Below are 23,011 nucleotides of genomic sequence, written 5' to 3' on the forward strand. Positions count from 1 at the left end.
TGTATGGGTGTGAATCTCAGGATGAGCTCCTGACAGACTCATTCTCAGTTACTGGAACGTGAAGGTGAAGAAATCTCCAGGATGAAAGTGTCGACTGACTGGTATTTGAAGTTCAAAGGCTCCTTTCAAATATATGTTCCTTACAAATTTTCATTTCTGAAAATGTTAATTTCAGATTTAATAGAAAATTGAAGTGTAGCATGCAAATACATTTTGATATTAATTAAACAGATTAACATGAATTTCAGTCTAAACCAACTACACAAAGGCATTATTGATCCAGATAACCACTCAGGACTTGCAGAGTAATTAGCTCCCAGAAGACCATAGAATGAGTTCATACCTGCTTAACTCCTGAATCCACCTCACAAAGGGGCCAAACAGTGTTTGTTAGCTAGAAACACACCAGACAACCAAGAAGTCTTTCCCCAAACTCATGTCATTGGTTGAGCTAGTTGACATGTCACTGTCAAATAAATATAGCCATGATTTGAAAGCATCACCGAGTCCATACTCTTCAGGATCTTTGTCCAGTGTCTGTGCTACTTCTCTCCAGAAGTTACGACTGATAGAAATGTCTACCTAATTTTTTTAAAACTAGAGTTGCATGAAACTCTGAACTTTTTTCATCAAAGTAGGCATCTGTTGTTGTTTTTGCTGTCTCAAGTTGATTTTTGTAGCCGTTTTATCTCTTCTGTTTCTCTTTTAACTGTGAAACAATGGCATTGGTATGTGTTGCCACCTTGTGGACAAACGGATTATTGCAAAAAACAAGGCGCAAATGCTTAGTTTTCGTACAAATGCTTAATGTATGTTTCTGAATATATAGCCTTCCAAAGTAGTTTACAAAAGTTTATTTGATAGCTTGTTTGAACACAGGTGCTCAATACAAGACAATTAGAAAGTTTTATCTTTGTGTCAAGTGTCTGCGCTATTTCTCTCCAGAATTTATGGGCAATATAAAGTTGTTGAATCTATAAATCCAATTTGCACAAATACTTATCAGTTCAGGCATCTATTTTTGTTTTTTATTATTGTTGTTGTTCCATCTATTCCTTTTTTTCAATTGTGAACAAACTACTTTAAGAAAATATAAATACACACACATGCATGTATATATTTGAGAAAAAATATTATGTATTAAATATTTATATATGATATAAATTATATGAATATAAATATATACATGTAAATAAATGTAAATTTTTCTAAATATATACTGTTTGTGTGTATATTATATATATATATATATATATATATAATAAATTTGCACTCTGCCTCACAATCACTCAAAATGCAATTTGATGCTGACCTCTGAACCAAGGTTATTTTCGTAAACGGAAACTGAAACTAAGACTAAAACTATCAGTTAAAAAACATTTTCGTTAACTGAAATAAAATGTAAAATTCATAATAAATGAAAAACTAAAACTAATAACTAGTTATAGTTATAGTTAACTAGTATCAGTTATTGAAAAACGAACTGAAATAAAATAATAATTATCAAAAATAAGTATTCATTTTCGTAATTAATAAGCTCTCATCCCATGGCGGAAAATCTGACGTGGTTTAGTTTAAAACCAAACAGGCTGTATAATAAATTTACCTGTAGATGGCGCTTTATGCATGTGAGGTTAGCTGAGGCTGACAGCAACATCAGTTAACTGATGAATACGACGGACATTAATGATGATGGCAGGGGGTAGGAAATGACAGAGCCCTGTTTTGGACTATTTCAAATTTAAATCCGAAACAGGAAAAAGCAAATGCTTTTGCCTGAATAATACATTCAACACGTACACACAAACTCAAAAAGATTTAATCTTTAATATGTATGTTTGTTCATATGCATCTTCATCATGTATTATGTAAATTTAAGGTGCATTTGTTTGGTTCTTTTTTGCATCTCAAACCCTTGTTATTTTTATCAAGAGTTAAATGTAAACTGTGCAAACATTACATTTAGCTGAAAATAAATGTCTTGCTTTGCTTTCTTTGGTCTACACTGGAAGTGTTCTGTTAGCTGCTAAACTATAATTACTAAAACTATACCTGAAACTAAATAAAAACTAAATAGAAATGTGTTTGCAAAATAAAAACTAAACTAAAACTAACAAAACCATTCATGAAACTAACTAAAACTAAACTTAAATTTAAAGCAAAACTGAAAACAATATTAATTTAAAAAAGCAAAACTATAATAACCTTGCTCTGAACATGAGCTTTGATAGCAGTGCCTCTGTTTTGTTTTGTTTATTTACACAGGTTTTGCACATTTTTGGAGCATCTACATTTAAAAGGTCATGTGAGCTACCTCACAAAAAAATCATATTGAAGCAGAAATTCATAACTGGGGACTAATTTACCCATGAGGACTTGTGAATGGCACCAAATAATCCATTTTCTCTCTGTCTGTCTGTCTGTCTCTAAGGTTGTGCAGTCTGACACTAAAGAAGCTGATCGTACTGAAAGAGCTGGACCGTGAACTCAGTTCTGTTGTTATTGCTGTCAAGCTACAGGTAAAATGACACCGTTACTATGTTCCTTCTGTGTATGTTCTGGTCTGTCAATGGTGGAGTGTTGCTGTATCGCTCAGTGTTTGATATCACACCGGTTCAGAGCTTTACACAAGACACTGTGCTAACTGTGAGCTGTTGCCAAGACGACAGCTTGCTCAGTGGGAAGAAAGGATTGAACGCAATAAGATGGCATGTGGGGGGGAGGCTGAAGAGGTGCATTGTGGGATACACTGACGGGGTAATTTCAGAGCACTTGGAGGCCCTTAGCATTCCACAAAGGTCGCTTTAGTCACACGGTTTGTGAGTGGTATTTTTGTAAAGCTTTAACTGTTTAAAAAGAGAAATATTTGTAGCTTCTATATTATATATATTACTAAATATTCATTTTCGTAGGGAAATAGCAAAAACAGAAAAGTATTGTTTTACAATCTGTTCTAACAGAACGTGTCTTTGTGTCTAAAAATGCCAGATTCAAATCTCAGAATTGTTTTTCATTACAATATTGTAGCGCAATTGTAGCGCAGAACGCATCCTAATAAAATTGCCATGCTGACTTGCTACTATTTTTTGGCACAGCGTCTTAAAAACATGGTCATACATGTCCATCTAGTGCATTTACATTTAAAGACAATGGAAAAGGCACGGATTGGAATGGAAAAATGCATTCTGTGTCATATTTTAATTTGAATAAACGCCTGTTAATGCGTCTGTTCAGACTGACATTGGCATCTGCAACAGATTTCCAATCTGGTGTCCCAATCTTTTTCCATTGCATTGTGATTTTTTTTTTTTTTAAGGGGTCATATGATGTGATTTCAATTTTTCCTTTCTCTTTGGAGTGTTACGAGCTCTTGGTGCATGAAGAAGATCTGTAAAGTTGCAAAGACTAAAGTCTCAAATCCAAAGAGATATTCTTTAACAAAGTCAAGACTCTGCAACGCCCCCCTAAAATGCCTCGTTTAAACACGCCCCACATCTCTACATCACTATGTGGAAATATTTGCATAATGCAGCCCAAATGTTCACGCAAAGAAAGAAGCCGTGGTTTCAGTAACCACAGTTAGTGTTGAAACAGCCATGTCTGGGAGGTGTGTGTATCTAGGGGAAAGCAAAAGCACTTCATTTTGTTCTTCCAAAAGTAGATGCATTAGAGGATTTTTAAGATTACTTACAACAGAACAGCAACGCATTTTATGGACGACCGTTTCGTAAATCTAGGAGAGGTAATTTTGACTTTACTACGACAATCTGGCGCTTCTGAATAAGCTACTGTAAGTATGTTTTGTTATTAGTTTAAGTTTTTGCTACTGACTGAGACCTCCAGACGCACGTAAACGCGTCTTTAAATTGACTTAACATTGAAATCATTCGCGCCAGATCTTTACGCGCCGGATCTATTCGCGTTTGGTGTGAACGCAGCATAAGAGGTCGCTTTCGACTTCACTGGGTCTTATAGGCGTGTAAAATTGCTGGTATTTTCTGTCTACCTTTCGCAACGCATACTGCACTTTCGGAATTCTTTATTTTCTTTTTCTGCTTGTTTGTGAGTTTTGTTACATCTATAATTTTTTATTGTTCAATTATTTTTAAATGAATAGTGTACATATTTGGTTAAAATCAATTCCCCATTTTCATTTTCGAAACTTTTTTTGGTTGGTCCGATCGATTGTGCAATCGATTTTCGAACTAAAAGTGACAGCCCTAATAGAGAGAGAAAGAGAGAGATTGACATGATCCGACGAGTGCTTGCGGTGTTCGACCAATCACAATGCACTGGGTCAGTTGGCCAATCAGAGCAGACTGTGCTTGTCAGAAGGAGGGACTTTGTAGAAAACGTCATGTTTGAGAGAGGCTAGGCATAGAGGACCTACAATAATGTACAGTATTTGAAAAATAATGAGTTTTTAACATTAAAGCATGTCAACATATTCTGTTACAACAAATACACAAAATAATGATCTTTTAAAAAAGCATCATATGACCCCTTTAAATTTTGTTTTTGGTGACATGTCCATGCCTGCCATGAAAGAAAAAAAGATCAACAAACCTGAACAGACAAGAAAATTAAGAGGGTTTTTAGGGTAATTTTCTATTTTGATATTATTGTAAAGTATGTAAATAATTATAGTCATGAAATGTTAATTCACAGTTAAGCATGATGATAAATTTTGATCTTTTCCTCACAGCATGGATATGATCTTACATGTCCAAAGATATAATAATTAAACATATTTGCACATTAACTTTAACTATTGCTAATATTTCAAGGTAGTATTTGTTGTACTGCTTTTAATATTTGCGAAGTTGGTTAAAAATCACTGTATTGCTACATTGTGTCACAGTAATTACAGTAATGAGAATACAATGAGAATCGCATTAGAGAATAAAAATCAAGAGTAAAAAACATTTGCAATACAGTAATGAGAGTTTAGGGAGGCAATGTGCTTAATTGTGATGAAAATAATGTCACTGAGTGTCAGTGATATTTAAAGCCCCTTATCAGTCAACCAGTAGTGATTATCAGTTTAAGTGTATGTGTATACATTTCAGGTGAGCGGGACGTGATAGATCGCCACATTAGCAGGCAGATGTTGTGTAGTTAGTATGAAAGCTTATATCCGTGACTGGCCTCTCAGATGCAGGTTTGCATTGAAGCGAAGTGGACAGTAACAAAAAACACACATTATTCAACGCATTCAGTGTGACTGAGTCATTTTCTCTCTTGTTTAATGCTTTCACTAACAAACCATACAGACGACATTTCAATTTACAAGTACAAGAGATGGCGTGTGCTTCAACGTTTGACTTGATTCTCTTGAGGGTGCATCAGAAGTTTCTTCTGTGATATTTGCTGAATGCATGTGTTTGTAAGAGACAGAGCTCAGACAGATGTCTTTCCATGTCTGCAGGGGTCAAAACGCATCCTGAGGTCGAATGAGTACATGCTCCCACCCAGCGGCCTGATGGAAACAGACCTGGAGCTCACCTTTTCCCTACAGGTACATCTGTCTTCTCATACTGTATGCGTCTAACTGAACATACAGTATGTTGTTAAGCATTACAGTTTCATTTATTAACAGAAGACACCTGTGATTTTGTCAAATCTGTCATTATTTACTTGTGTTTTTTTCCCTATAAAAATAAAACAGAAAAAATACAAATTGGTTACATTTGGGGGGGTGGGGATAAAATATTGTGATATGTTTTTGTTACTGCATATCTAGTTGCATATTAAACTGAATAAGTGTGTGAGAGTATATCAGTAACTTAAAATTAGCTAAAACTGACTTGACTCTGCAAGCTTTCATGTTTCAGGGTTTTTTGTACTCTTTGCATGGAGTGTTTACTTCATTCCCCTTTGTTTCTTCCAAGAACCCTCTATGTTTTTCCTCCTTTTGGGTCAGATATCCGGCATTTATAGCTGACACTTTAAGAGTTGTTTTGACAGGAAGTATGATGGGAAGATTTCATCAAATAAAGTTTGCTAGCATTGTCACAATGTTGCTAATAAAATTGATGAAATCTCATGCAACAATACGCTCAAATCACTGTTCTGTGGTACTTCCTTTCTTTAGTACCCACATTTCCTGAAGAGAGATGCCAACCGGCTGCAGATCATGCTTCAAAGGAGGAAACGCTATAAAAACAGAACTATTCTGGGCTACAAGACGCTGGCCGTTGGTGTTATTAATATGGCTGAGGTACGGGCAAGTCAGCCACACAACCCTGGTGCCCAGTTCAATGAAGCTTTTGCCAGACTGACTGTGACCTCTTTATTTCACCCTTCTCCAGTAGCAAAGCACATCATACTCACAGCTTTCATGTAAAGTCAATATATCAACACTTGTTCTCTCACCTCACACATTAAAGGAGCCATATGCATTGATATCATGGTGATGGATTGGCTATTTTTGCCGACAGTGTTGGGGAAAGTTATTTTTAAATGTAATGCAATACAATATTGTGTTACTCCCACAAACAAACCTTTCAGCAAACTGTTCAGCGGTCAATTTGAGGAATACTGAATCTGTTTTTGTGCTAGTGAAATGAGTGAATGCATGTTCACATTTAGGCTAGATCTGCAGCAGCCATCAGGTTCACACAGCACACACAACGCCTCTGCACTTATTCCTGATTTCTCTCAACATGGGGACGGGAGAGCTGTCAGTTAAAACATGGGAAAACAAAGTAACTGGCATTTCTTGCAAAAGAAAGTGTAAAAAAAAGTGAAAGTGACGTGACATTCAGCCAAGTATGGTGACCCATACTCAGAATTTGTGCTCTGCATTTAACCCATCCGAAATGCACACACACAGAGCAGTGAACACACACACACACACTGTGAGCACACACCCGGAGCAGTGGGCTGCCATTTATGCTGCGGCACCCAGGGAGCAGTTGGGGGTTCGATGCCTTGCTCAAGGGCACCTAAGTTGTGGTATTGAAGGTGGAGAGAGAACTGTACATGCACTCCCCCCACCCACAATTCCTGCCGGCCCGGGACTCGAACCCACAACCTTTTGATTGGGAGTCCGACTCTCTAACCATTAGGCCACGACTTCCCCAATGTGTTACTTCCAACTCTGGTTGCCACAGGTTTGCCATACTGTATATATATGTATATAAATTCTTGATTATAATTTGAACTATTGTGTTTAGGGGTGTGCACGGATAGTCGAACATTCGAATATTCGTTCCGCTCTAAGTATTCGATAAAAATGATATTCGAATTTCGGGGAAAAAAAAGTTCACAATAAAACCTAATTTGGTGACTTTCTGTGATTCTCCACGGCATATTTGAAGATGTATGCAAGCAAAAAATAATTAATGAATGAATAAGGGGCCGTTCACATATCGCGCCTAAAAACGCAACGTTCCTTCATCTTGGCTGAGCTTTCAACGTTGTTACGGGAAAGGATGAAGCTGAATGTTTAGTTCTTGTCAAATGACCCGTGGTGCGCTTGCGGCATTCTGAAAAGTTGAGATGTTTTTAACTCTATGTGGTGCGGACACGCCTGGAAAAAACGGGCGCGTCGCATTGGAAATAACGAACTTGAGCGCGCAAAAGAGGCGATATGTGAAAGGCCCCTAAGAACTGCGGTCTTCTACAGTACTTCAAAAATGCCGTGGAGAATCACAGAAAGTGACCGAATTCAAGAGCATTGTTGCAGCATCTCTCAAGCAACGAATAAACACCGCTAACTTGGAGAATGCAGTGAAAACTCCTCTTCTCGCGTCTGCCCTAGACCCTCGGCACAAACATCTCAGGTTTCTCAATGAAAACATGAGAGAAGAAAAAAAAACTTTTTTGAACATTATCTGAACATTTTCCTTGATGCGAGTGGTGCGGATGCAGTCGCCGCCACCAACGATGAAGAGGATGCAATGCCCACTAGTCGGAGAAGGCTGAGCCAGTTCTTCAGCGATGATTACAGAGAGTCCAGCCGAGACGAGTGGGAACAGTTCTTGCTGGAGCCATGTCTCCACCAGATGAGGATCCCATTCAGTGGTGAAACGAAAACACGAAGCGCTTCACAAAACGTATTCGCTTAGCACACCGTTATTTGTGAGTCCCGCCAACGTCTGTGCCGTCAGAGCGTGTTTTTTCTGCGGCTGGCCTTATTGTTAACAGACTAAGGAGCCAACTTTCCCCCGATCATGTTTACATGCCTGTGTTTCTTAACAAGAACATGTACAACAATAGAAAAAAAAGCAAAAAAGATTTGCTGACAGTTTAAAAGTTTCAAAGTTAAGCTTAGGCTACGTTCTACAATAGCCTAATTGCTGCAGGCTGCTTTACGTTTTTTCTTTGTTCACTTTTTTTTCTTTGTTCACTTTTTTTTTTTTTGCTTTTAATCTGTACTTTTGTTTGTTTGCACGCATTGTTAAAGGTTTTCAGCTACAAAACACGATGTGTTATGTTCAAGCTTATTGTATAAGCTTGTTCAAAATAACGGAAACAATAAATGTTGATGAAAAATAACGTCTGTCTCATTAAACTTAATTTAAATAAACGAATATTCGAATATTCATTTTTTTTTGTTAGCTCAAATATTCGAATGTGATATTCGCGGAAAACGCACATCCCTAATTGTGTTATTCAATAGTACTTTCAAGTTAACACATTTTGAAGGTACTAAATTGCAACTTTATTACAAATGCAATTGAAAAATTGAGCTACGAAGCATTGATTGCAAAGTTTGAGAAAGTAGCAGTTCTAAAACTCATTAGAGTGCAAATATGGTTAAGTTTTCTGAAGTATATGGTGGATATTTTTGGCTAAAAGTATGAAACAAAGGGGAAAATGTCATTCTCTTTTGTATTAGTAAGAGTTTCTCCACTTGGGGTCATTTATGTTACTAATAATTAGAATGTTAGAACACTTAATGACTATTATGTCTTGTTCTTGTTTCGAGAAAATTATTCTTAGGAATGTTGGGAGCCTTTAATTGAGCGTGGACCTACTGGTGCATTTTATTCAGCTATTTAGCTTCTGAAAAGGCCTGCAATTAATCTCGTCTTTTTCACCCCCGCAAATTCCATATTCCTCTCTGCTGAGATTCCAGCGATAATCATATTCAATAGAGACTCAAACACAGAAAACTGAACATAGGGCACAATTCATCTGTCCAAGAGATCGATTGGGAATGCAACCTTGAATTGACAAAAAAACTGAGGCTTTCAGATGGAGACCATGACCTGGAGTTAAGCTGAAAGGACCAGAAGGCATTTGAAGAATTCTGACTTTTTTGTCCATGTTTATGCTTAAAGGTGATGCAGCACCCGACAGATGGAGGTCAGATTTTAGGTCTCCATAGTAATGTGAAGGAAGCACCGATGCGTGCTGCAGAACTGAGTGTTTACTCACTGTCGAGTCAACCTATTGACCCAGAGGACGGCAGTGGTCATCCAGAGACAAAGGCCAAAGCTTCAGGTGATACACACACAAATGTATCAATATATTAAAATAGAAAAGTGTGTTCACATTAAATGCAAAAGTGCTCTCATGAAACTCTAGTTGGTGTAGGCTGATTCTAACTTAATCTGATATAATCACATCATTATTCACGTGGCACAGCTGACTGGTTTCTTTCAGCCAATGGGCTTGCTGCTCAATATATAAATACTCGGCTAGTGCTTGCTGTAGCAGTCACAGTGTGCTTCAGATATCCTCCGCCTCCCCCAGCTCCACCTGTATAGATCTGCTATGGGATCATTTAATGTATGTTATATATGGGGATTATTTTATATGTTATATATGCAGCACAGCAGTAATTGTTCTACATTACACTAAGGACAGCAAATCTATTTCAAGACCAAACACATTGCCATGTATACTACTATACTAAACTCTAAGAGAGTTGTCTTGACAGAACTGTTGTTTGGTCGAATTTCTGTGGGCAGTCCAGTCATTTCAATAGGAATCCACACAATTGCGAATCACGTTAGGCTGTGCTTCATACATCGTTACAGTGCTTGTACAATGTACTTTTTTGCCTTTCACAAAAGGTAACAACATCTAAATGGCAAGGAGGAGAACATATACTGGCAAAATCTTTAACTACTACACTAAACCACCCCATTTACCCAGTTGTCCTTGCAATTGCATGACTGTACAAACCACAATATTCCATCAGTGATTGTGTTTGTTTTGTACTGTAATTACATTGACTTGAAAGATGCTAATGGGCAGTTTGAGTGCATTAAGCTGCAATAAAGATAAAAAAGTCTCGCGGAAACACTCTGTACCACAAAACATCCTCCCATCCATCATCTCAGAGCACTGACAAAAAAAAGTGACTGATGCTGCAGTACATTAAAAGGGAAAGTAGCTTCAGCAGCTCAAGTGTTCTCAAGTTGGAGCAATAAAATTGCTACATGTTTTGAATGAATAATTTTAATGCTTTGGGTTTTTTTTCTGTTGGATGTCAGATGGTACTGCATGCCAGAGACCTTTGCTGCATTAAAATGTCATTTGAGTCATTTAGTGTCTCTTTCTCTTTTAGACCGTTCTCCAGATATGGATAACTATTCTGAAGATGATGATGATAGTTACTCCTCAGAGCAAGAGGCGAGTGATGATGCTGTTCAAGGGCAGGTCAGGAGTTCTCACCAACATGTCTTTAATATATTTTGCTCTAAAAAAATATAATTTCAAATAAAGTACATTTTTATGCAATTACCTGTTTTCTGCTATGAATGTAATCTGTCAATATCTTTGGTCTTATTGGTGTTAGTTTTAATTGGTGTTAGTTTTCGCATGTGGGTTAACTTTAAAACATTACTGTATTGAGAGAATTTATCTAAAAAAGAATTCCATCCCATTCCATTGGGCTGTAAGTAATTAAGAAGCTAGTTTGGTGTGGTCCATTAAATATTTTGCCCCATTTCTTTAGAAAAGGATCTCTACCTATCAAAAGCATCAGATTTCTTGAAATTCTGTTTTAGGACCTTTATGATGAGGATGATGATGTTCAGCGGAAGCCGAAAAAATCTAGGAGAAAAATGATTAGAACCATATCTATGACCCGGGTATGTACAGATATACTCCATCTGCATTTGTCCCGGGGGGGCCAGTAACAATCTGAGTACTTGCAGAAAGTAATAGGACCAATAATCGAGCCCTGGGGAACACCATTTGTAAAATATCTTTGTATACCAGAGAATACAGTTTTACTAACTGACATGATAACAGTGCCAATAGCTGATATGATTAAATTGTATTATACTATATCACTGTGATATAATGCACTTTGTACTCTGTTTCTTTCTGCATGCCGGCATGTTGTCACTGCAGTACAGTTAGATGACCCTGTCTGTTATCATAGATTAATTGTATTTTGATACATGTCACTCCAGGCAGCTACCTGATAGAAACATAAATAAATTGGCTTTGTGTCCAAAAGGTGGTGTTTGGTTCAGTGTTATCTAGTTCACAGAAAGTCATAGAAGGTGATGTTCTAATCCTCTTAAGCAAAGCTCACCATCAGGAACACAAATGCTAACCCAGGATCAATGTGTAAACTAGAGCGACACTAATATAGATTTCCTTACACTTTTCTGAAGCACATTTTTAAAGTGTCTAACAACTACTGTATGTACTTGCATTTAAAGTTACTTATATGATACAGTGCACTAATTGTGTCCATACATTATAATTACACTGTACTTATATTTACAAAATACCTGCATTTAATTACATCTATAATTCATTTCTTTAGTTACATCCATTGCACTTTTGACTTTACCACTACTCTTAAAAGTAACTATACCTGCCCATAACTGCAGTTGTTAGCAACAAGATTGTTCAGCAATAAATCACAAGTTTGTTTTACCAAAAATTTTTGGATTCAAATACATAGCAGTTAAAACTGCCTATATTGCCTATAAATAAAAAGTTGGACCAGAAATGGTTTATGCATTTTTTTTTTTTTTACCTATTTTACTGTCTCAACAAAAATGCATGCCATAGTACAATAATATTACTGTTTTATGTACCATTGTTTTTCTGTACTGTCATTATAACATGTATTGCATTGAACAGTTGCAACTCATAAGTCCTTGATGACATATTCTCTCAATTTCTTTATAGCAACCCAATTTCAAGCAGAAGTTTGTTGCTCTCCTGAAGAGATTCAAAGTATCTGATGAGGTGAGAATTTTTTTTTCTTTCATAAGTTACAACAGAGAGAACTACATGTTTGCCTGAAGTTCTACACCCTCCACTCTCTATTTTGCAGTCCTGTGATTTGTAATCACAAAATCACTTCAGCCATGAAATTCAACCTTTATAGAAACCGCCCTGGGACTTGGCAATGATTGATCTAGCTGCTGAAATGTGAGAGGAGCTTTGATTTTTTGCAGTGTAAGATATGACGTATAGCTCTTCTAAAACCAAATATACTGCTTATGGGATCATTACTTAGGCCATACATGTTTCTAGAGCCTGCATGCAAGATTTAAGTAGCTTTGTGGTCTCATTGTTAGAGTCTAAGCTTGTTAGTTGATAGCTGTTTGACTCTTTGGCTTCCTCGTCCGCTTGCCTTGGCTGCCACATTCCGTTATCCAAACCCTACAGGAAATGATCCAGATTTATTTGGCAATCAGTCCAGCAACTTCCTGATTCAGGGTGATGACATTGGCAGGCTGTTCCCATGAGTAGCATTGCCAACATGGGCTTGTCAATGCAATAGCTCACTTTGGGTGTGTCTCAAATATGTAGTGTATTTCAAAACACCTGTGACATTTGAAAAAATGATTTCACTTTTGGGAATTTCCAACAGCAGTTAAATCACAGCTCTCGTCTGTGCTATCATCACATACTATAACATTAATTTGATGGCTGCACAACTGAGTAAAATCACTCTTTGGTGTTTTGCTGGTTTAAGCTGGTTTAGCTGGTCTTCTGTGCTGTCCAAGTTAGTGTTACTATTTTTTTAAGCAGGGATAGTGTAGCAAAACAATGCTAACAAAGTCTGTTTGTGTGCTGACACACTTTTAATCAGCGTCCACTAATAAAGAATGGATCCAACTGTGAACACAATGCAGTACTTAAGACGTAAAAAGAGTTTAGTTTATTTAATTATCTTGGAAAAGAAGTACAATAATGTAAATTCTTATAAATTCTCTTATAAATGCTCCCTTTACTTTCAGACTCTCTTATCTCTTATCCTCTTTCTGTCTTTTAGTCTCAGCTGCCTGAGGAGATGCAGTTTATTGTATGAGTGGGTCATTACTGGTGATTGTACTTTCCTGTGAAAATTCTCTCTGAAAAAGATTGCACTGAAAGCCTGGTTTTTCAGCACATGTTGACTTTTTTAAATGGCCAAATCATTCTTAAGTCACATTTTACAACAACAACAAAAAAAAAATTTCATTACCTATGATATAAAATACTGTAATGTTTTTGTTTGGCATAAATTAAAGGCAGTAGATCATATATTTCAATTAAAAAAAAAAAAAAAAAAAAAGAAATATATATATATATATATATATATATATATATATAGATTAATTACGGCAATGATAATTACTGTGGGCAAATTTGTTTAAATTGTCATGGTCAATTTGGTTTGAAATGTGACCTAATCATGAGATTCTTATGAGATTTACTTTCATTTCATAAATATCTACAATTGATTTATATTTTTCTGGTTCGAAAAGGTCTTGGACTCAGACCCAGTTGATCAGACGCAGGAGGTTGAAGATTTGGATCTTCTGTATGACAGTCTAGAGGTTTATAACCAGAGCGACAGTGGTCCAGAGATGGAGGACAACGAGAGTCTTCTCAGCACTCCCAAACCCAAATTAAAGTAAGAGTCGTGAGTCATAGCTCTAGTCTGATGCATATTACACACAAAAATGGCAAGCCATTTTGAAAATCACATCTGATTGGCCGGCTAATTTGCTTGCTTTTTGTCAGTTCACTGGGGAAAGAAAAATTCCCTGGCTGTTATAAAGAAGACTTCTAAGGAAGAAGTGGTGCATTTGACAACGTTTACAATTTCATGTAATTAAATCTTTTATTTAGTTAGTTGGAGACAATTAGTAGAGAGCAAACTAGATATCCTTGTGGATATATTTCACTTTGTGAAAGCTATAAGTTATCTCAACTTTCCCATTTTTCCTTGGCTGTTCCTACTTCTAGATGCACTACTCTTATTTCGTCCACTGTCTTGTTGACTCTTAGTCAAAGTGAACGACTTCCAGTTGATTTGTTTTTGCAAATCGCTGCCAGTGTAAACGCCTCTTAAAGAACACTAACTTAACTGATACTGGATCGTTGACCATGAAATCCAACTTTTAGCTCTAAGACTCTTAAGTTTTATATTCTTAACGTGTGCATGTTTTCCACTCAAGGCCGTTCTTTGAGGGAATGTCTCACTCCAGCTCACAGACGGAGATCGGCAGTTTGCACAGTCAGAAGAGCCAACCGAGAGAGCCAACCTCCACTGTACGTCTGACACTTTCAATGCTTGTATTATCAGTATTATTCTGCCTAAACAAAGGCAAATACAGAACATGCAAATGTTGGTTGTATATTGTTTATTTAATATACATTTTCAAAGAAAATTCCTTATAAATGTAAGCAAAGTCAAGTCAAACTCATCTGTCACAGGACAGATCATAATCATAAATCAGTTTTGACAAAACATGTTGTAAATACATATTGCCTTTGTGAGAAAATCTATTCATTGTCCATCCAAGGGAAATTATTATCATTTTTTAAATGATAATGTATATAAACTTGCAAAAATAGACCTAGAATCCAAGGTTGTTAGCTGATGATATATGCTTTTGTAGAAGCCACAAGTCAGTATGAATTCAGTTTGTAAATGTTTCTATATATACACAACTTCAAATATGTGGTATTTTATACCTAATTTATTATGTTGTAGTTATATTTTTGAATCCATGATGTCATTCACAATGCTTCATGGGAAGAGAAATTCACTCCCCTATAAAATAAAGTACACAGTCTGGTTTTTGTTCTCTAATTTTCAAGTACTTTTTGCATAAAAAATGCAAGTTGTTTCTTGCAACTCTTATTTAAAGATTTTTTTTGCAACCCTTACCCTTCGTAGAAAAGAAGTGTACAAGTGCATCTTCAAAGTATATATTTTCACATATAATATTAATGATATAAAAGGCCACTTGAGTGTACTTCAAGAGAGTACACTTTTAACATACGTTTCGTAACACTGCTCAGTACACTTTAAAAATAATTGTTTTAATAATCTCTAAAGAAGCACACTTGCATATCTAAAGAAGAACATCAGCATATTCTGATGTGTTGTCTAACATGCTATAGCACGTGTAAAACACGATTATAATTTGAACTGTAATGTGTGTTTAATATTATGTTTTAGCATGAATATAATTTAAATGTACTAAACTACAACATCATTTTTACAAATGTGTAATTAAAATATTTTTACAAAATTTTGCATAGAATGTCAAAGTATATTTTAGACACAAATTATATTTTAGTTTAACCTAAATGTTTGTCAGTACATTCAGTATCACTTAAACTATATTCAGTGTCAATAGAAGCAATTCTGAAATTACATTTAAGATTAAGTTACAGAGAAATTACTTAATAATGTTCCTGTAATAGTTAATAAGTTAATAGTGTTAATAGTGTTCCTGAAGCTCAAGTGGTAGAGCACTGAGTTATCAAGCGTTCAAGGTTGGGGGTTTGATTCCCAGGGAACACATGATAGGTAAAAATTGATAGCCTGAATGCACTGTAAGTCGCTTTGGATAAAAGCGTCTGCTAAATGCATACATTTAAATATTAAGATTAATTAAATCCTTAAGAAAGTACTCCAAAGTTCAACTAATTTAATAATTTTAAGCTATAATATGTTTTCAATTGCAATTAACATGCAGTTAAGTGCCAGAAAAGATTGCATTCGGTTCAAACGTAAGATCTTTTAAAATTGATTGCTTCTAAAATAAGTAGCAGTGTACTTCTCTTTAAGAAGTGTCTGGAGAAAATGGGAAAATACTTGCAGAACCAAAGCATGAACCCCATGCTCACTATGGTGCTTTGTTTCTGTGCATGTGTTGCAGGGTGGCGATCTGTTAACAGTGGATAAGAACAGGGTAATGGGTGGCAGAAATCCGGATGACCCTACAGTGGTGGACTCGGCAGCTGGGGTCAGTGACAATTTCTGCATTTCTATACATGTAACATACAGCCATTTTTACACGGCTCTCTGATATATTGTAGAGGATTGATAACTGTGTAGATATATAGGTTTTTGGTTCTATTGGTTCTCTCTGTCCCTATATCCGTTCATATCTGTTTAAAGGGAAGAGTAACAGTGTGTGAGTGTTTAAATGTGTTTACTACCCAGCATCACCACAATAACAGCCCTAATGAGGCACTTTTAGAGAGAGCCAACAAATACGGTGCATCCATGTGGGACTTTAAAATGTTGTGCAGTAGGGCACATGTTATTTTATTCTGTGTAGATAGGATAGAATTATAGGCCTGTTTGTCATTATTAACATTTTTCATAATGAATTTCCAAACAATTATGCTGTCTGTTGGACAGATTTGACCAAATCTATCAAGAATTAGAGCTCAATGACATAATGACTAAACAATTTTCATGTACACAAATGCAATATTAATATAAATCATTTCATTTCATTTCTAGATGTTTTTTATTTGCCTTTTTTCTTGGGATTCTGGAATTCTTAATGTTTATCCCTCTAAAATGCAAGAGTATCAGCGTTATTTTAGTATTATTTAGAGTACATACTATTATAATATGTATTCATATTTTGAATGAGCTTTCTTTCAGTTTTGCTTTTAGTAATTTTAGTGTGTAAACTTATTAGTATATCATTTTGTTTCAGATGTACGTTAACAAATTATATTTTAGTTCTTTAGAGTTGGACAAATCAAGTACTTGAGTAAAACTACAGATTAATTATGAAGAATATTAATGAAGTAGTACTCCAGTAAAAGGTCATTATAACATTAAAACTCATTTGCAATTTTACTTGTGTAAAAGTACAAAAGTACTTGATTTTAATGTACTTAAAGTGATAACTCACCCAAACATCAAACTCACCCCATTTCTCCAGAATGGTCACACCGGTCACAAATTAGAAGTACAAATCAGGGATAAAGAAGAATGTCTGAGGTTTTCAATATAAACCAAGAGGAGACTGGTTTTCCTTTTTTGTTTACAAAACTTGATTCTTGCGTGACTAGCATACTGTCACCAGTAGGTTTACGCTACACCTTTGTCCTACATAATCCACTGAAACGACACTCTCTTGTGAAAGCTAGATATTACTTTTTGTAAAGTTCAAATATAGATTTTTTTAGCTGCATCAGTTTACTTCAGAAGGGCTTTATTAACTCCCTGAAATCTATGGAGCACTTTTTATGATTGATGCATGCAATTTTTTGGCCTTTACATTTTCAACAGCCATTCACTGGCATTATAATGCTTGGAAGAGCCAGGACATTATTTAAATTAGAGATGTTCAGATACCCTTTTTCTCTTCCCGATACCGATTCTGATAACTGGGCTCAGGGTATCGGCCGATACCGAGTACTGATCCGATACCTTGGTGTGATATTTCCGATACTAGTATCGGAATCGGAACAACTCTAATTTAAATATAAGTTTGATTGTATTCATCTTAAAGAATAAAGTCATATACACCCAGGATGGCTCGAGGGTGATTAAATAACAGGGTAATTTACATTTTTGGGTGAAATATCAATGTAAGTATTAAAAGTAAAATGACAAAAAGCTTCACAAATAATGGACAGTCATGACCTACATTTGCCTTTTATTCATTTTAGCCAATAAATCAGTTGTTGACTGAAGAACAATTTCAGTCAGATCAGTCTGATTCAAAAATGAATCGTTTAGCTTGATCTGTGAACCAATTTATCGGGTTCATTTGAAAGAATCAGAAATAATTTACATCTCAGAAGGGGTGAGTTCTCCAGTTCAACATAATGAGGAATGGTATTTTTTCTGAAATATGGCTCAAGAAAATATGGCTCAAGAAAATATTATGCTTTGGAATGTAGAGAAGCAAACATTTCCCAAAATAAAAATAACAGTACAGATACTTGAAAAATTTACTTAAGGTAAGAAAGTACAAATCAGCTGTCCACTGGTTAACAATAACAACACTACTAATGAATATCAAACTTCAGCATCTAGCTTGTAGAATTCAGATTCATATCTATAGACCACAATATTATATTGTAAGACTTGGGCCAGTAAGCAACCACTCAGGACACTCTAGCATTGTGGTGTCATGCAACCAATCACCGGTCACGGTTTCTTCAAACAAGAGAAAAATCAATTTTATCTTTAGTAGAAGATGCCCTGTCCTTCTTTCATTCTTTCATAAGGGCCGTCCTGTTGTAATTGTTTTTGTGCACTGACTGAAGATAATTCAAGGCTGTGATCTGTGTCGCACACTTAATCAGTCATAACAGTATCTAGTGTGCTGAAGTCTCACACACACACACACACACTCTCTTTCAGACACATACCCACTGCAATTCTGCTTTGTGGCTAAGTGGCCGTTGCCACAGCAACATGACAATTTTCACAGTGGCGTGAGCACTGTGATAGATGTTCCCTCCTGATGTTTATGTCTGCACGCAGGAGCTGGTGGAGGACGAGGCGGGTGGCGGCGTGGCATCATGTGAAGCCAGCATGAGCTGGGACGTGAGCACTGAGAAACTAGCAGGAACGGTGGGCAAACTCTGCAAGGCTGACTCGCCTAGGTAACATAACGCTTTCCATCTGTTTTTGTGTTGCAACCTCTCGCTCACCCTCAAACTCCCAATTTTTTTTCTATCTGAACTTAATTAACTTAACTTGTCTTGAATTTAATAATAGTCCTAGCAGATGTTCTTACGTCTGAGTGTTTCTTTAACTACAGAGAGCAAATGTTTAGTCTGAAAACACGGTGCCATAAAACTTTGAATGTGATTGAACTCGTGGTAATGCACCTGTCCCTATGGAACGGGTTTTATTGTGTCATGTCTTTTCCATTGCACTGTGAAAAACTCTGGCCAACTAATGAGATTCGCACCTTTGTTCAAATGTTGATTTCGTCAACGAAGACTATGACGAAAAATTTTCGTTGATGAGCTTTTCTCTTATGCCAAAAATGAGACAACAGTAAGGTCAATAAACGATATATGACAATCTCAAAACGCAATATCATTGGTGATAAAAACTGCTGTGCGCGCCTCTACTACATGAGCTTCCATGTTTATGGTTGCCAGATATCAAGAGTTTAATTTCCCAAATCACAACTGTAATAAAAGGATACATTTTATTATTATTATTATTCAAATAAACCATATATACGAGTCCACATTCTATTGATTTGCGCTTATTGGTGAAAGTGCAATATTTCTATTAAAATGCAAAAATTAATTTCTTAAATGGCAACAGTCATTGTGATTATAATTTTGAGCTATATATATATATATATTATATAAATCAGTGTAACCATTATACATCGTGATGAAAAAAGACTTAAATAGATTTAAACAGGACAAGCTGACTAAATTTAATTAACTATATGTAACAAAAAAGTAGGTTTGTCACAGGACCAAGAACAAGACTAAATTAATGTCTGACCAAATGAACATTACAAGCCCAGAGCTGCTGTGGCTGCATAAAACTATGATTTGGTTGACGCTCACGAACAGACTTTAATGCTAAATAGAATCTGAAGCTTGCTCTGTCTTGTCTTTCTGTGACAAGTGAATGTCAAACAAAGTTGTGCAATGTTTTGCATCCCAGAGATGTCAGAGAGTGAAACTGCATTTTCAAAAAAATTTTTTTTTTTTTTTCTGAACAGAAACATCATAAAGTGAAAACATGGCCAACTGTTTATGCTGAACATTCATGCTGGTGACAGTAGGCATTTACTGAACAGTAAAATTAACGGATTACAATTTTTCTTACATATATATATATATATATATATATAAACCCCAACCAACAATTTTGCTCTAATAAAATCTTATATTGAATGAACTGGTGGCAATTCATCTGCATAGACTGACACCAATATTTGCATGCCAACAATTTACAAATAATTTTAGTTTCACCCTGCAAAAAAACTCTGACCATCCAATAAGACTGGCACTTTTGGTCACATGCCCAGAGCTGGTGCTGGTGCTGTTGCATAAAACTACAATTTTGCCCTGAAACTTTGATGACTGAATTGAAATGGATCCAAATCTGAGCTTGCAGTCAATTGTAGAAAGGAATGGGTTTCAAGTAAACTAAATTTGTAAATTTGTCTGTAATATGTCACCAAAGAGAAGTCTGTAAATTGAATGCAGTTGCATTCACAATAAGATTAATATCATGCATTTATCAAGTAAAGTAAATGTTTATTGCATGCCCACTTGAAACCAGCGAGTGTAAAAAGTAAATTTTAAGAGAGTTTTTTTTTTCTAAAACTCCGGAGGACCAAAAGTGCTCAGTTGAAGAAACACCCATCTGTTATATTTCTCTAGTGGTCCATTACAACAACAAATTGTCTATTCTTCCATGTAGTTTTCTAGTTGGTTGTTCTCACAGGCCTCTGCTAGAACGGCATATGTGTGTTTGCATTGGCTAATGAGCTCATTAAGACTCACTCCCCAAGCGATGGGCTCACGGAAACTTTAGGAAATGTGGAGCGCAGCAGTGCATCACTGACTCTCCTCTTTTTAGCTCCTTTTGTGGTGCCTTGGGAGGCAGAAGATGCCACAAATTGTGATCCACGATCAACTCTATTATTATAGTGCTACAGATCTTAGTTCAGACTGAAATAACAACCCTGGAGTGTTCTTCTTCTGAGCTGAATATTTAACACTTATATCCAATCCAGCGGGTCAGTCTCCATCTAGAACCAGCTACAATGTTTTAAAGCAGACCTTTGCCTTCAGCAGGTTTTAGCTTGGTTTTCCAGCTTGCCAAACTATAACAACTAAGAACCAGCAATGCTAATATGTCTTTCTCCTTGTTGGGTGGCCAGTAAAACAGACAGTAAGCTGCAGCGACGTCCACGAAGCACATCCATGAAAGACAGACAGAACTCTAAAGCTCAGAGCGATCGCACCAGCAGCATCGAGAGCGAGACCTCGCCAGACTCCAGGCTCATCACACAGGTTTGTGTAAGTGTGTGTTTGTGTCTGCCGGGATAAGAATAAGGAAATACTGGAATATTGACTTGTGTATACGAATGCTCATTTTGTGACTTGACGTCCTTTCTGCCACAGGTCCCGAGGAAATCAGTGTACGATCAACTCAACCAGATCCTAATCTCTGACGAACACCTGCCAGAGAATATCGTTCTCATTAACACTACAGACTGGCAGGGACAGGTGTGTTTCCAGCACTGCTTTTTACACTGTGTGGTTGTCTATTTTCCAATAAAAGTACTGAAACATCCTAAAACAATATAAAATGTAATTGAGAATCCAAACTGTGCAATGCGATAACACTTTTTAGAGAATTTCTTTTGTATTAAGTAGCTGTTTTCTTACCATATAGGCAAATAATTTCTTGTTTTAACTGTAAACCTTGCTACATTTTGTTACATTTGGTAAATTATTTTCCTATTGTGTTTTCCTATCATTTTTCCTCTGAAGAAAACATATCATGTTGATGTTTTGTGAATATGTTTTGTCAATATTTTTAGTGAAAAACTGAAAAAAAAAGAAAATTAAGAAAATGAATTAATGTAAAACATGTATTCTGTGTATTTTAGAGTTATTTCATAAAAGTGTGCTTTTGTAAAATCAAGTTTACAGATTTTTTTAGCAACTTCTGTAGCCAAGTAAGTAAATGATTTATTATGTGAGTTAGTGGATTAGTGTTAGATGTTAGTGTTTATTAGTATTTCTACAATGTGGATACAATGATGCCTTCAAAACAGTACCAGAGTTATAAGAGAGTTATTATTATGAAAAGAAAAGAGGAGACTTTTTCTTGATTTACTTGTCTCAGAGTTCATTGATCTATTGAATAGTGCATTATTTTAATAAGAGATGGTTATTATGTTAACAGGACTGACGCATTAACCTGGGGATATTAACTGTTTTTATCACTCATCTTGTCTGTTTGGATGTATGTGTCTTTCCCTGAGGCTGATGCATGGATAGCCATTACGTACATCACAGTCCTCATAACTTGTTTTCATTCATACTGTCTCTTTAGCATTCGCACTAATTCCCTCGAGCAGCTTTTTGAGCCGTGAACTCTGTTTCTGTGGCAGTATTTGAATGAGATTCTTCAGGAGCACAAGCAGCCTATTGTGTCCACCGTCTCCCCAGCAGATGTTCAGGCCGCCTTCAACACCATCGTCACCAGGATTCAACGATTGTAAGCCTCACTGTGCACTCACAACACCGAAACAGACCCTAGCACGCTTTATACATGAGAAAATTAATTGAGTGGGAATTTTGGTGAGAACTTGAGCATGATATTTTGTATCTCTCATTTTTGTCATTGTGTCAGCTGCAACTGCAATGCACAAACACCACCCACCATTAAAGTGGCAGTGGTGGGCGATCAGAGTTACCTCAGCACGGTCCTTCGCTGTTTTGTGGAGCAGCTCGCCAACAAGACGCCTGATTGGTTGACCTACATTCGGTTCCTAGTCATTCCTGTTGGTAAGCTGAATTAAGCATCTGAAGCACGTCCCAAAATGATCTCTCAAAATATGAATTAATTTCTACACCTTGCTAGTATCGGGTTGGACCCCCCTTTGCCTTCTTGGCATAGATTCAACGAGGTGTTGGAAACATTCCTCACAGATTTTGGTCCATATTGACGTGATAGCATCACACAGTTGCACATCCATGATGCGAATCTCCCGTTCCACCACATCCCAAAGCTGCTCTATTAGATTGAGATCTGGTGACTGTGGATGCCATTTTAGTACAGTGAACTCATTATCATGTTCAAGAAACCAGTCTGAAATGA

General features: G+C 36.3%; 1 protein-coding gene across 4 annotated transcripts in view; it reads left to right on the forward strand.

Annotated features, from left to right (window-relative positions):
• The window catches only part of LOC132160153 (phosphofurin acidic cluster sorting protein 2-like), a 51,566-nt gene that overhangs the window by 18,109 nt on the left and 10,446 nt on the right, over window positions 1–23,011 (forward strand). For 2 of the 4 annotated variants that reach the window (XM_059569890.1, XM_059569892.1), the window contains exons 2-16: window positions 2,432–2,519; window positions 5,429–5,518; window positions 6,095–6,220; window positions 9,291–9,453; window positions 10,526–10,617; window positions 10,968–11,051; window positions 12,112–12,171; window positions 13,683–13,831; window positions 14,379–14,472; window positions 16,095–16,181; window positions 18,677–18,798; window positions 21,060–21,198; window positions 21,304–21,408; window positions 22,302–22,408; window positions 22,544–22,698. In XM_059569890.1, the coding sequence (XP_059425873.1) occupies window positions 2,432–2,519; window positions 5,429–5,518; window positions 6,095–6,220; window positions 9,291–9,453; window positions 10,526–10,617; window positions 10,968–11,051; window positions 12,112–12,171; window positions 13,683–13,831; window positions 14,379–14,472; window positions 16,095–16,181; window positions 18,677–18,798; window positions 21,060–21,198; window positions 21,304–21,408; window positions 22,302–22,408; window positions 22,544–22,698 (1,661 nt within the window). The remainder of the gene's footprint in view (window positions 1–2,431; window positions 2,520–5,428; window positions 5,519–6,094; window positions 6,221–9,290; window positions 9,454–10,525; window positions 10,618–10,967; window positions 11,052–12,111; window positions 12,172–13,682; window positions 13,832–14,378; window positions 14,473–16,094; window positions 16,182–18,676; window positions 18,799–21,059; window positions 21,199–21,303; window positions 21,409–22,301; window positions 22,409–22,543; window positions 22,699–23,011) is intronic. The other 2 variants (XM_059569891.1, XM_059569893.1) reach the window with 1 other exon arrangement.

Source organism: Carassius carassius, chromosome 16, assembly GCF_963082965.1.
Source record: "Carassius carassius chromosome 16, fCarCar2.1, whole genome shotgun sequence".
NCBI lineage: Eukaryota > Metazoa > Chordata > Actinopteri > Cypriniformes > Cyprinidae > Carassius > Carassius carassius.